Source organism: Gasterosteus aculeatus, chromosome 6 (assembly GCF_964276395.1).
Source record: "Gasterosteus aculeatus chromosome 6, fGasAcu3.hap1.1, whole genome shotgun sequence".
NCBI lineage: Eukaryota > Metazoa > Chordata > Actinopteri > Perciformes > Gasterosteidae > Gasterosteus > Gasterosteus aculeatus.
Window position 1 is genome coordinate 19,334,317 of NC_135693.1, and position 13,997 is coordinate 19,348,313.

A 13,997-nucleotide genomic window follows, 5' to 3' on the forward strand; every position below is an offset into this window, starting at 1 on the left:
AACAGAACTATCGAATTCTTTTAAAACATAGAAATGATTAGAAGGAAATTCTACAAAAAACGAAATTACTTTTTTTTTTTTTAATTAGGATTGAGAACTTCTCCACGAGACTCAACGTAAACGACAGTGCCCACACACACACACACACACACACACACACACACACACACACACACAGTCAGCAGGTTAATCACCAAAGAGAGCGTTATTTGCACCTTCAACCCATCGGTTAACACAACGACTCCGTCACCTGACGTAGTGTGTGTTTCCGCTGTGCGGCGCCCTGACGCAGGTTGTGTGTCCGTGTCGCTGACGCAGGTTGTGTGTCCGTGTCGCTGACGCAGGTTGTTGTGTCCGTGTCGTTGCAGACTGCAGAAGACGGAGGCCCAGAAGAGACGCGAGCAGCTGCTGCTGGACGAGCTGGTCATACTGGTCAACAAGCGGGACGCGCTGGTCAGGGACCTGGACGCCCAGGAGAAGCAGTGAGTTACCCACAATCCTCCTTGTTCACGGGGGGCCGCAGACGTAGTTCGGCGCGGCGCGCTGCGTCACACCTGCAGATCGTTCGGTTTCCCCCCCCCGGTCGCTGGTGCAGTGTGTTACCTGTGTGTGCGATGTGTGTGTGTGCGCGAGCGCAACTCCTCCGTTGACCCCATCTGACCTGTTGACCTTTGCCCTCCGTAGGGCCGAGGAGGAGGACGAGCACCTGGAGAGGACGCTGGAGCAGAACAAAGGAAAGATGGCCAAGAAAGAGGAGAAGTGTGCGCTTCAATGATGGTTGTCGTTTCACAAAAACACAACCGACAAAAGTAGCCGATGAAAGAAATGTATCAGTCTGATTGTTTCATAAAGGTTTGAACCCTGATCAGGTTGTCGAGGCCTTCGAGGCCTTCGCCTTCTGCAGCTCCTCCGTCCCCCTTTTACTTCAGCGCCGCGTTGCGTGTAACACGGACACCACAGGGAGACGGGGATGAACTGGTTCTGTCTCAGCACCAGTCGGCACAACTGGGACTAATGGGGCTTCTTGCTCTTTTCTCCTTTCCGTCATGTGGAGACGATGACGTTGCAGTTGGACTTTTCAAAAGGAGAAAAGAAAAGAGTGATTATAATATCAGTCTTTTCCAGCTACTTGGTTACTTTAATGTCCTTTTAGTGTACTTGTAAAATATGTTACGGGGATGTATTCATAAAACTCGCATAAATCATACTTTTATTTTTTGTCTCGGCTTGGAAGCAGTTTACCAAAAGAAAGAATGTTTGAAAATATTAATAATCTCATGTTGTACATTTTCATCACTGCTCTGATTAATAGCTTCAGAAATACATTTTCTTTGGTTGTTTTTTATGTCGGTAATCATACAGTCAAAAACTATATATATTATTTATTGCCATTTGTCTTCTTTAAGCTGCTTGTAAGTCAATCCAGCATCACGGCTCATGTGCTTTTTTTTTTGCCTCAACTTTTTTGTTTTTATTTATTGTTTTTTTCTTTTCTTTTCCACGTGCGTCACTCAGAGCTCCACATCTGGCGCAGTTTTGCTTTACGTGTTGAACATCTGTTTATTTATTCCAGTGTCATAACCCAAGTCTCCAATAAAAGTCCTTCTGATTTCATACTCCACAGAGGCCGCGTGTGGATTCATTTTGAAGCGTTTTGACATTTTTTTAAATGACTTAATATTTTATCGCCGGATTTTTTTTCTATGATTGCAAATGTAAAAGCGGTAAAAACTGTATTTTGCACATAAACGTATTGAAATGCACGCGCTTCTTGTACGTGCTGCTTATTATTCGATGCTCGGTTCAAATCCCCAGAGACACGTGCGCGTTTCTAAATTAGAAGCTGCTTTTTGTGTTTGTTGGTTTGTTTCATGTCCTCCGAGAAGATCAGAGGAAACACTTCGTACCGCGTCTCTCTCTCCGGGCCGCTTTAGACGGGGGGGGGGGGCACGTAAATACACTAAACGTTTTAAGATGTGGGAAAATTATATTATACCGCCTTCAATGTCCCTTTACGGAAATAAAAGCGGAATGTTTCCCCCCCGCAGGCTTCTCGCCTCCGCGATGAAAGCAGCGAAATGGGCTGTGACAGCTGACGTCCTCCTCGGCCTCTCGGATACTTTCTAAATTAATTTGCTGATTCGTTCTGTTCTTCTCGGGACCCCCCCCCCCCCCCCCGTTTATCGGTAATCTGGAGAAGAAAAAGCAAAGAACACAAAACGGTTGAAGGAGTTTTGTGTAGCGAAAACATTTCAAATGAGATTTAAACGTGTTTTATAAATAGTTTGAATGTTTTGTTGTTTTTTATTCTCACGCGCTTCAACAAAACTTTAACATCACTATTTAATTCACTCACTAAATCACTATAATGAATATATAAACGTCTTTCTGTGGAGATTCATTACGTTTCTGGAGTGAATCGGAGGCCGAACGTGGCGTCTTACCGCGCAGCGTCTCTCCGGTGCTCCGACGTCCCGTTTCAGGCGGAAAGGTGAGAAAACACCCGAAAAGAAGCGTTCACGTATTTTCCCGTTTGTCGGCGGCGCGCCGCGGATCGTCGTGGCTGCGCGCAGCTGAGGATCCTTCAGCCGAATGGATCATCTCCTGAGCCCTGCTGTCTCCTGGCCTCACCTCACAGGTGCTGTCGGCCTCCGCGTTAACTTCCTTTTTTTTTTTTTTTTCTTCCCCCCCTCCCCCCCTCCCACACCCCCGAAAGAAAAAGACCTGCACCGAGGGAGTCCGTGTGTCCGCGTGCAGCGGCGGGTCTGCACCGACTTTTATGCATCGTCGTGTTAAATAAGACCCGGCAAACATCCGCGCGCATCCCCGCTCCCAATCCGGCCGCTGAAGGGACAAACGCCCCCCCCCTCTCCGCGCGCCTAATCCCAGGCTTTACCAGCTCAGCATTAAGGAAAATTCAGCTGCAATTTGGGATTAGACAAAATACTCCTATTACAAAAGGTTGGTGCAACTTGATAACTGGATACTTGTTCGGGGGGTTTATCTCGGGTCTCACTCACATCGAGGGGGGGGGACAAGAAATGTAGTGGAAATGTCAGAATAACCCCACTCTTTTGTGATGTGAGGGCCATATTTGTTGAATGGCCTTTTTGCATAATTTAACACAGCCTGTGTGAGTGTGCGCGTGCGCGTGCGGAGGCGGGGAGGAGGTTGGGCGCATTTTCGGTCCGAGCCCCCACGGGGCCTCTGAAATAAATACAAAACAGGTTCGTAAAGTTTAACCTCCAGTCAGAAGCTTCCAAATGGAAAACGCATCGTTCGTGTCCATTGTGGTGCGTTTACGTGCGTTTAGTTGCGTTCAGGTGCCTCCGCCCGTGTTCAGAATAAGCATCACTACAGGCCTCCGTGCACGACATCCAACATGACGGCTGCGTGGAAGTTTCTCTGTCACTGCGGCTCGTTGATGTATTTAAAGGCTCCACGCTGATCCACGCACGCGCACGCGCACGTTAAAACGTCCTTTCCATCTCCGCAGCTTCTCTGAACATCAGCTCCTTTTCAGCTCAGGCCTCATTTACAGAAGTTGATGTGTTTTTTTCTGCAGAGATCCACAAAGGATCTGAGCTGCGACCCCCCCCCCCCCCCAAAAAAAGCGGCATTGTTTTGCGGTTGTGTGTGTTTTGTGTGTTTTGTGTGTTGTGGGTTAAAAATACCTTTAAAACAGCATCGACGTGCGGTGTTTTCTCTGCAGTTTGAGGTCTTTCCCCATTAAACTTTACGTCAACCATCCTCAAATGTAATTCCAAATGGGGATTAGAGCTCATTAATATTCATGAGGACTGGTGTGCGCGTGTGTGTGCGCGCGCGTGCGTGTGGAGAGAAAGAGAGCGGGTGTATCTCAATAAAATCAAAACGGATAAATGATAAATGTTTATTCCCCTTTTTAGTAGAATAAACAGCAAGAACAAGAAGCTGCTCGTGATTCTGTGCGACACAAGAAATGTGCCGGAAACTAAAACGCAGCTTCTGTCAAACTAAATACCCGTTAAACCCTTTTTAAGGTTTAAAACGACACTCAAAGGCCTTTACGGAATTCCTCTTGAAATGTCGCTATTTTCCGTTTGACCCCAGTTGATGTTTTTGAGGAAATATTTGAGCATCACGTGATTCAAGGAAGCGAGATAAAAGGTTGTTTACAAGTAAATCCGTTTTGGTGAAGTGCACCGATCGTGTTATTTGATCTGACTAAATGCTTCGATTGGATCCGCGTGCACAAATATCACGTTGACCAAATATCTTCTTCAATTCAGCTTCTTCTTCGCGCACTTTGGCGCGCGTGAGGAACATTTCCATCTTTTTACAAAACCTCTGGTTCGTCTGGTCTCGAGACCGGGAGGGGGGGAGGAGGAGGAGGGAGGAGGAGGGGGGCGCTCCCCGCGGCCGCCGCGGCCGCTCATTGGCCGTCCCTCCCGTCCGTCAGCGGGGGGGCGCGCACCGATTGGCTGCGGGAGGCGGCTCCCGCAGGTGTTCCTCCGCTCATAGAGGCGCGGGGCGGAGAGGCGGTGATCAATCTCCATCCGTCTCTTAGAAATCACCTTAACACTCTGACAGACAACCGCGAGCCCCTGAAAGCAAATGAGTTTGATTTATTTGGCTGCAGAGAAAAGACGCGGAACCGCAGCGAGCTGCCGCGCCGCGCGCCGATAACTGCGTGTTTTCTGCCCCGCGATGCCGCTCCGTTTGCGCACTGTTTGCTTTCGAGGCGTCGCGTGAGTTTGCTGCCCTGCGGACGTCCCGCTGCTGGATATTCTTTTTGTCGCCGCTGCTCGCGTCTCGCGGCCCAAAGAGGTCGCGGAGGGAGAAGAGAAGGAGGAAAACCAGCAGGTACTTTCTCCTCTTTTACTTGTTCAAAGTAGAGGCTCTTAGTTGCGCGTTTTTTTACTCCGAGCGACGCGACTGTGCGTCATCAACGCAGCCGGCGGAAGTGTGAAAAGTCACTTCGCAGCGTTTCACGGACGCGTCTCGACGTAAAACTTTGAAATGTGCAGCGAATGTTGCTGCGGGTTTTTTTTAGCGGAGATCTCAACTGATCCGCAGCGCAGAAGATTCCGGCCCGAAGCTCATAAATGCGGAGCAGATCATTTTCATAATTCCAATTCTTTCCTGCGAGTTTTTCTTTATTGGAGAGCTATTGTCCATTGGAGCGTTTGAAGCACTTAGCAGATAATTGGAGAGGCGTGTTTTTGGTTTTTGTTAATTTATTTAGCTGATAAGAGTCCTTGTGAAACGCGCTCTCCCCGGAGGTCTAATCTAAATTCTAATTGGGTTCATTTGCACCGAGTTCTCGCCTCCTCTGGAATACACGTCGCTTTTTGCTTTTGGTCACTTAGGAGCTGATTGTTAAAAGAATCAAACCAAGTGACCCGTTTATTGCTTAATGGCTTCTGAGCTTCCAACGGGCGGATCGATGGGCTCTGAATGTGAATCCGTGTTATTTTCTAACGTGTTGTTTGTTTGATTAGTGCATTAAGATAAATGAAATGTTTATTCTGCAGTTGAGGAGCCCCCCACCCCGCCAACCGACCCCCAATTCAGTCGTATTTACTGACCACAAAAGTAAAAAAGCAGACTAGGCCTTCGTGCTATAATACATAAAGTAAAATGCCTTTAAAAACACTGATATAGTTGAGAACAATCGTTTGAAACACAATGAAACGATTGTTATTTTTAATCAGCTGGAACCTGTGAATCAAACACAGAATCTTTTTCACTCTGGAGTTTAAATATTTTCCCTCCGCGGTAAAAAAAAAAAAAAAGGGGGCAAACGGATAATATAAATAATAATAATATAAAAGCTGTTTTTAATTCTGCTGCTGGTTCCGACTGAAGCGCCACAGGAAGCTCGTACTGTCCGAACCCGACCGGAACCCGGTTATCAAACCACGTCCTTAACCATCGTTATACGCGTGTGTGTGTGTGAGCTCAGGCCTTCACACACACACACACACACGCACATTCTACCCACAAGTCAACTTACAATATATTCTCTAAATCTAATTCTGACATATGTAGGAAAAGGGTGACGGAAAAATAAAGAATTCTCCCTTTTTTCAGCAGCTAATTTAATTTATCCATTTAATCTCATTTCAATCTCAAGCGACTGTGAATAATAAATGATTTTAGGATCACGCCGACATGACTCCAGATAAAACATTTCAACGGTTTAATTGAAACCACGCAGTTTCTTTTAACTCCCGTTGTCACAACATAGTAAAATGTAAAATAATAAAAGTAATAATGTGCAGGTGGAAGGAGGTTCACTCTTCAATAAAACAAACACAAAGAACTGTGTGCTCTGATGAATAAACACTAATTATTTAACAAACTAACTTGCACCACCGTCCCATCAGTTTAAAGAACATGTATTTATTTTTTATTTAAAAGAAGGCTGATTGCTGAAGCGATGGACGTGTCGTGTCTGCGGTCCACTAATTCACGCGTTCATATCACGATAACACGTTAATTAGTGGTCAAACATGGACAACAAGCAGTTTGTTTTCTAAATCCCCCTCTGAGCATTTTGGGTGAATGTGTGTCCTGAGTCGTTGGTAACGTCCCCCCCCCCCCCCCCCCCCCCCCCCCCCCGCCTGCAGGGTCTTGGATCGGCCCCCTGTCCCGTCAAGCTGCAGCATCGGGGGAAACCGAACCACTGGCCGGAGCTGGGTGGAGCAGTGACCGCCTGTAGCATGATGTCCTACCTCAAGCAGCCCCCCTACGGCGTCAACGGCCTGGGGCTCAGCGGCGCTGCCATGGACCTGCTGCACCCCTCCGTGGGGTACCCATGTAGGAGACGCGCACGGCTTACAGCGGGATCGCACCCACTTTGGACCATAACACATAAAACTAACCTGAACAATACGGCTGTGGTTATTATACTAATAATACGGTATTGTTATAGTTAAAAAATAAACTATTTTAATATGATCATAACATAAATATTATTGTGGTTCTGTAGAATAATAACAACGTCTTTGAACTATAATTGTTTTATTGCGGCCTTAAGTAGTTTTATTCTTCACGTCCAGGAGGTAATAACTAATTCAAATGTTTACCATCCAAAGAGCAGTTCTTTAGGGAAATATTGAGTATGCGTTTGGATAATTCTTTAATGGTGAAATATGTTTTATTACTTAATATTCATCAACTTCTAAATGGTATTTAAGCGGGGCCGAAGTCTCCGGTCTTGATGCGTTTTATTCACGTTTCTCCGGTGTCTCTCCGGTGTCTCTCCGGTGTCTCTCCGGTAATCCTCCGGTGTCTCTCCGGTAATCGTCCGGTGTCTCTCCGGTGTCTCTCCGCAGCCACCCCCAGGAAGCAGCGGCGGGAGCGGACCACCTTTACGCGCTCTCAGCTCGACATCCTGGAGGCTCTGTTCGCTAAGACCCGGTACCCGGACATCTTCATGCGGGAGGAGGTCGCCCTGAAGATCAACCTGCCGGAGTCCAGAGTCCAGGTGAGACCCGATTCGAGCCTCCGACCGGCGGGACGTCCCACCGTAAATATCACGCGAACAGGGTTTTTAAAAGGTAGAAATCACTTTACCGGAAAGCGTAACGTCACCATGGTTACGGAGCAGATTTTGTTGCACGTGTTACTCGTTATCAATTAATTTGTGATTTAAAAAAATTTGTAAAATAATAATAAAAAATCTTCACTTTATGTCGTGATAAAGACCGCTGATGTCGTCATGTGCTAATTAGGGTTAGCTAACGGCTAGCTAGCAGGCTAGAGGATAGGATCTATGTTTATGGTATTTATACCAATCAATATGACTAATAACGTACTTTATTATGCAATGGAACAGGATGAATATTTAAGTAATTAATGCTTAAAAGCGTGGGATGATTTTAGACTTTTTAGGTTAAAAAGTTATAACGTTTAATGTGGTGAAGCGCCTGTAACCTGTTGCGTTCAGGCGTCGTAGTTATTTACACAATCTCCTCTTTCCCACCTTGGTTTGTGGCCTTACCTGTTTAACCACTTTGCGTAATGATTTAATGAAAGCATCCAAATAAAACCCACATCGATGTTACTAACAAAAGCTTATTTTTAATCCAAAACAGTCGACCATTTCATAATTGATTGACGCAACCTAACCGAAGGCTGCGTAATGTGATATTAATACGGGATCTGCTCTGAAGAGCTGCAGACTAAGCCAGCAAATAGTCCCAACAAATCGCCTCAAACCACCGGCTGCAGGACGACAATGTTGAACAAATACCTCTTGAAAGGCGTCAGTGGGAAACTAAGGAAGGCCTCCTTCTTTCTTTTTCCCTCTCACACACAACTAAGTGAGTTATTGTCAGGATGTGTGTGTGCGGCAGCGCTCTGTACATGGTGCTGCCCTCTCCAGTTACCCCCCCTCGTGTGCTGAAATCCAGTAGCCTGTTATCTAAGAGCCAGGTATGAAATTGGACCCCTGGTTGATGCGGGCCAAGAGGGTGGAAATGAACCTCGATAGCTAATAACCCACAATTTTCCTCCGTAATGTTTTCCCGGGGTGTCCTGGGGCAAATCTTGTGTGTGCCCGGTTGCTAACCCCCCCCCCCCCCCCCCCCCTCCTCCCTCTCCTGGTGTTCTTGGGTTGCAGGTGTGGTTCAAGAACCGGCGGGCCAAGTGCCGTCAGCAGCAGCAGAGCGGCAACAGCGCCAAAGCCCGGCCGCCCAAGAAGAAGTCGTCCCCGGCCCGCGAGAGCACGGGCTCCGAGAGCAGCGGGCAGTTCACGCCTCCCGCCGTCTCCAGCACGGGCTCCTCGTCCTCCTCGTCCTCCTCCGCCAACCACGCGGGCCCGGCGGCGGCGGCGGCGGCACTCAGCAGCACCTCTACCTCCATCAGCGCCGTGTCCTCCATCTGGAGCCCCGCCATCTCCCCCGGAAACGCGCCGGCCCCCGCCGTGGCCCCGCTCCCCGAGCCCGGGCCCGCCTCCAACGCCTCCTGCATGCAGCGCTCGATGACGGGCTCCGCGGCCGCCGCCTCCTACCCGATGTCCTACAACCAGACGCCGGGCTACGGCCAGGGCTACCCCGCCCCGTCCGGCTCCTACTTCAGCGGCGTGGACTGCAGCTCCTACCTGGCCCCCATGCACTCCCACCACCACCCCCACCAGCTCAGCCCCATGGCGGCCTCCTCCATGTCGGGCCACCCGCACCACCACATCAGCCAGTCGTCGGGCCACCACCACCACCACCACCACCACCAGGCCTACGGCGGCTCCGGCCTGGCCTTCAACTCCTCCGACTGCCTGGATTACAAAGAGCAGACTGCGGCCTCCTCGTGGAAGCTCAACTTTAACACCACGGACTGCTTGGACTACAAAGACCAGGCCTCCTGGAGGTTCCAGGTCTTGTGATCCAGCTTTTTGTTGCCCCCACCCGACCCCCCCAACCCCCCACCCAGCCTGCCCCTAACTGCTCGCCGGCTCCCTCTTCTTCTCCCCTTTCTTCTTTTTTGCATTTCCCAGATTAGCATATTGCTTGTTTTTCAAAAGACAAAAAGAGTTTATGAACCACAAGATCAGCAATTTGACTTGAATTTTTTTTTTGATCCCTCCCTCTCATTCCACATCTTTTTAAAATAAATATAAAAAAAACAAACCACAAGAGAAATGGTCCCTAAAGTTGTGAGAAGAGAGAACTCTCCGGACGGGAGGAATCTTCCCCCCTTTGCTGCACCTCTTTACCCCCCAAATCAAACCCTGTATAGTTTTTATTTCTCAAATTGGTTATTTTAGGATGAGAGATTTTTAGTCAGCGACGTTGAGGAGCTGAAATATGTAAATATGTATTTGGGTCAGTTGCATTGACCGTGTTTAGTTGGTGGGCTTCTTTTTTGGTCTTTCCGAATTTTAAATTGTTTATTTGGGAGGAAAAGAAGAAAATTAAAAAAAAAACATGTAAATCTTTCCAAAGAGATCAAATTGGCCATAAAGTTCAGCTTTTATATTCGTTGTTTTACTCCGAAGAAAAATGTTTTGGCAATTTGAAATGTGTTGGAAAAGAAAATCTAAAACATAGAAGCGGATATTCTGGACGTTTGACCAGTTTGTTTTCCGGATTATTATTATTATTCTAACCACTATACATTCTCAAAGCCCCCCCCCCGCACCCCCCCCCCCGCCCCCCGGACATGTTTGAAGCACTTGGCTCGATCTTGGAGTCACAGCGTTTTTATTTTTCTGGAGAGGAAAAAAATGTGGATTAAAAAAAGCTCCAAAAATGACAGTAAGATGTTGAATGTATCTTCAAGGCGCCGCCGCTACGTTCATGTTCATCCAATAAAGATCCGTTCAGTCATATTGATCTCCCTCCGTGGATTCTGTCTCCGCTCGGTTCCCAACCGGAGTCCCGTTTTTATCCTCCTACAAACTCAACGTTGCTGTTTTCTGTCGTTTGTAATTAATCACGCGTTGTATTGAGAGCTAAATGTTCTGTAACATATTTTTCTATACCGCGTAAATGCAAATGAGTCCATAATTAAAAGAGGCCGTGAACGCGCTTTAGAGGGCAGCCGGTTTTAATCCTGAAACACGCGCGACTTTTCAAACTGATGTTGAGAAAAAACAAAAAACAAATATTGGGCCGCGAGACGTGACCGAGGGGTAATTACCGCGCGCCCCTCCAAAATAAAACCAGTTGTGCGCGTGTGTTTTAATTAAAACGAAATGCCAGATTTTGAGAAAAAAAATGACTCAAATGTACTTTTTTTTTTTTTAAACCAGGAGGATTTATCACGTTTTTATTTAAAGATCATGTTGATGTTTTATTTCCCAAACAAATCAAAGTGAAAATGTTCACGTGAGTCAAAAGTCGCTCATTTGTTAATTAATAATGAATTGTCTGGTCACGAATAATCGATTGACCAACTAATCCTGATATATTTAGTTTGTTTTTTGAATCTCTTATTGATTGATTTATTTTATTCCGATATTTGAGTTCTGGTCTCTAAAATCGACCGAATGAAAGAGAGAAGAAGAAATGTCGCTTCTCATTTCCAAAGGATCGAGATCTCTGAACATTTCGTTCTCCCTCTTAACAAGAAACAAGTTGTTCGTGTTTGTTTGATGCGGATCCACGTGGACGCGCAAAAACCCGTTTAACTGAACCGCAGATATTTATTCAGCTGCTGCGACTCCAATTTACATAAAGAGAGATGTTCGCTGCGGGGAGAAGAAGAGTTTCTCTGCAGCTTTCAGGACAAAACATCAATAAGTGGAACAACTTTATTTTCCGCCTAAAGAATTCCTTAGTTTGGGAAATGAAACGTTGCATGACACGAAAGTAATATTTAATCTTCGTCTCAAGTTAACCCGTTAATAAATAAAACGCGTTATTTTAGAATGAAAACACACACAACACAAAGTATGATAGTGTTTATTAAAAAAGAGGAAACGTGTGCTTTACAAACACATTTCTTCCTCCTGTAGTTGTTTATTTAACAAACTTTCTCTGAGTCAGTATTTAAATGAATGACTTTGTTTTACTGAAACACATTTTCATTCACTTCTCTGTTCAGCTGCTGGTTTCATTTTAAGGACCTTTTTCCTGATTCTGTTATCAAAAGATGGATGTTAAAGCTTTACGGTGCAGATGTTTTACTTCAAACAAACATCTTAATTTATGTCTCAGAACAAGTTTTAAAACATCGGTGATTATAAAAAACATCCATAATCATAAATAAATATCCACCTCAAGATTCATAAAATAAATGACACTAAACATTGGCATCTTGAGCGCAAACTAAATCAATTTCGCCCTAAACGTCAAATATAATATTCATCAGGTTCGTGTTTGTGTCCTCGTTGAATAAACCAAAGTAGAGAAAGTTTAATTGTCGTAGTGTGAAGAACAAAAAATACAAGAGATAAAACCCAAACATCCTCCATGATCAAATAGTTCCTCTTTGTTGAACACAAACTTTGTTTTTCAGAGATCTAAATCCTTTGAGGGCTTCCAGAAGGTTTCAGACGCAGAGTTCACCTGTTGAGTGTTTTGTTTGACAGGATGTTGTGAATAGATTCCAACATGAAATCAGATCTTTAATTGAAACCGATTAATATCAAATCTGCAAAGCCGGTGGAAGGACTTCCTCAAGCAGCATTCAGGGATACTTCATTAAAGAGCACTTTATATCGCGTGTGTGTGTTTTGAGGGTCATCACACTCGGTTCAATAGGCCGATCGATGGCATTGCGTCGCTGTTGTCGCCCGTTGACCTCTTGACCTCTCGCTGGAGCTGTTGACACCAGATGAACTGGAACCGAGTGGTTTTGATTTGGTTCCAGAAAGCAGAGTTGCTGTGCGTTTGGTGCGTGAGGCCTCGGCGGAGTTGAACTGTGTGTGATGGGAAGGACCACATGTTCTGATTGGAGCGCTGCATGCTGGGAAGGTTTTTCTTCTATACTTACGTGCAGCAACAGAAGTGGAAGAAAACACTCGTCTCTGATTGGCCGTCGACCATGGAGGAGTGAGAGGCGATATCGAGGAGGGCTGTATTTACCTGGGAGGTTAATCAGGGGTCAACTGTACACCTGAGGTGGGCGGAGCCTCCATCTCCGGTTTCTCTCTATTTTCTCCTCCTGCGTCTTGCTCTTGTTAAACATGGAGCTGGATGCCGCGCTGCGAGTGTGTCCAAGAACGCAAAAATAAGAGCCAGCGATGTCCCCTGGAAGGAGGCGGGTGGTTCCTGTGGGGGGGTCAGAGCTGAGCCCAGGTGGAGAGCAGCTTAGTCGTCCCCACAGCGAGGTTCCAGGTGGGTTTAACATGGAGAAGATTCAAGTTGAGCCTCTTTCATTGTTCTTCTGGAGGGAAACTCCACAGGAGAGGAGGCTCCTGTGGACGTTATTCCGGCTTTAGAAAAACAGATGTCACATTTAACAGAAAACCTTTTGGTGAAAAGTCATTGTTGGTTCATTGAGTTACTTTAGCGAAGGTATTTAAACTCAATCAGCCATGTTTTAATGAGCCGAACTCAGTAGTTTGCGGCCACGCTAGCCGCTCAGTGACGCAGGCCGATGCTAATATTAGCAGCTAACACGCGCACAATGATGAAAGGGCTGCAAATATTAATCGAGTGAAGAAGAAGTTGATCGTCATATAATCACAGAATACTTTTGATTGACTAATCATCCAAAGCGGTATTTTTTAGCCACAAGGCTCAGCTGCCACCATGTTGAGAGCCATCGAGAGGCAATCAAAACGCTTCCCATCACAGGTCTTTTTTAAAACGATGTGATTGGTGTTTTAAACGGGTCAAAGTGATTGATTAGGCTTTGTCCAGTGTGTTAGCACTTAGCGTGCAACACTATGTAGCCTACAGCTGGAATGTCAGTACTGATTGAAGCAGCTCTTCTTCTGCCTTCTGGACAGAACTTCATTCCAGTCAGAGAGGGGGTGGGGGGGGGGCTGAACACAGAGGTATTTAAAGGAGGCCTCGTATTATCTCATCTGGATGCCGCAGCAGACGCTGGTCCCGAGTCACAACTTGTCTCTACCCCTGCAGCCCTTGAGACGAGGGGGGGCTTAATGGAGGCCCGTTGGGCCTGCAGGCTTCAGCGTTTCCCCCCACGTCGTCTCCGTGTATCAGCAGATCGCCGTCACATTTCCTCCTTTTGGTTTGTTCTTCACTGACGCCGTTTCTCCCGCTCGCGTATCTTCAGGGAAATGACGTATTGAAGCACATCTTACTGATACAAATCTAAACTGCATTTCCGACCTTTGACCCCGTAGGAAGAAGTACTTCCTAGGAGGAAATTTTTTTGCTTTTGTGCCAAAATAACAATATAAAATAACCATTTTATCTCCCCTTATAGTTTTATGACGTTATTAAAAAATAATAAAGTATTGAATAAAAAACTTAAACTTAAAGAATTATCAATCCACCATTTTTATCAACCAAAATAAGGTTTTTATGTTTTATAAGATACGACATTAAACATGATACATTTGCTTACAAATAAATGTGCAGTGATACCTCGTCGCT

At 46.1% G+C, this 13,997-nt stretch overlaps 2 protein-coding genes across 2 annotated transcripts; both read left to right on the top strand.

Annotated features, from left to right (window-relative positions):
- Window positions 1-339: 339 nt before the first annotated feature.
- On the top strand, window positions 340-1,621 carry LOC144409444 (EH domain-binding protein 1-like; the record flags this gene model as incomplete). Its single annotated transcript, XM_078104256.1, has 2 exons — window positions 340-482; window positions 685-1,621. Coding segments are annotated over 2 exons (234 nt in total), but the record flags the coding sequence as incomplete, so codon positions are not given.
- A 2,862-nt stretch (window positions 1,622-4,483) lies between these two features.
- On the top strand, window positions 4,484-10,313 carry otx1 (orthodenticle homeobox 1). The gene is made up of 4 exons (XM_078104257.1): window positions 4,484-4,845; window positions 6,615-6,804; window positions 7,323-7,474; window positions 8,612-10,313. Exons 2-4 carry the CDS (start codon window positions 6,708-6,710, stop codon window positions 9,368-9,370), a joined length of 1,008 nt encoding a protein of 335 aa, XP_077960383.1. The 5' UTR covers window positions 4,484-4,845; window positions 6,615-6,707; the 3' UTR covers window positions 9,371-10,313.
- Window positions 10,314-13,997: the final 3,684 nt, after the last annotated feature.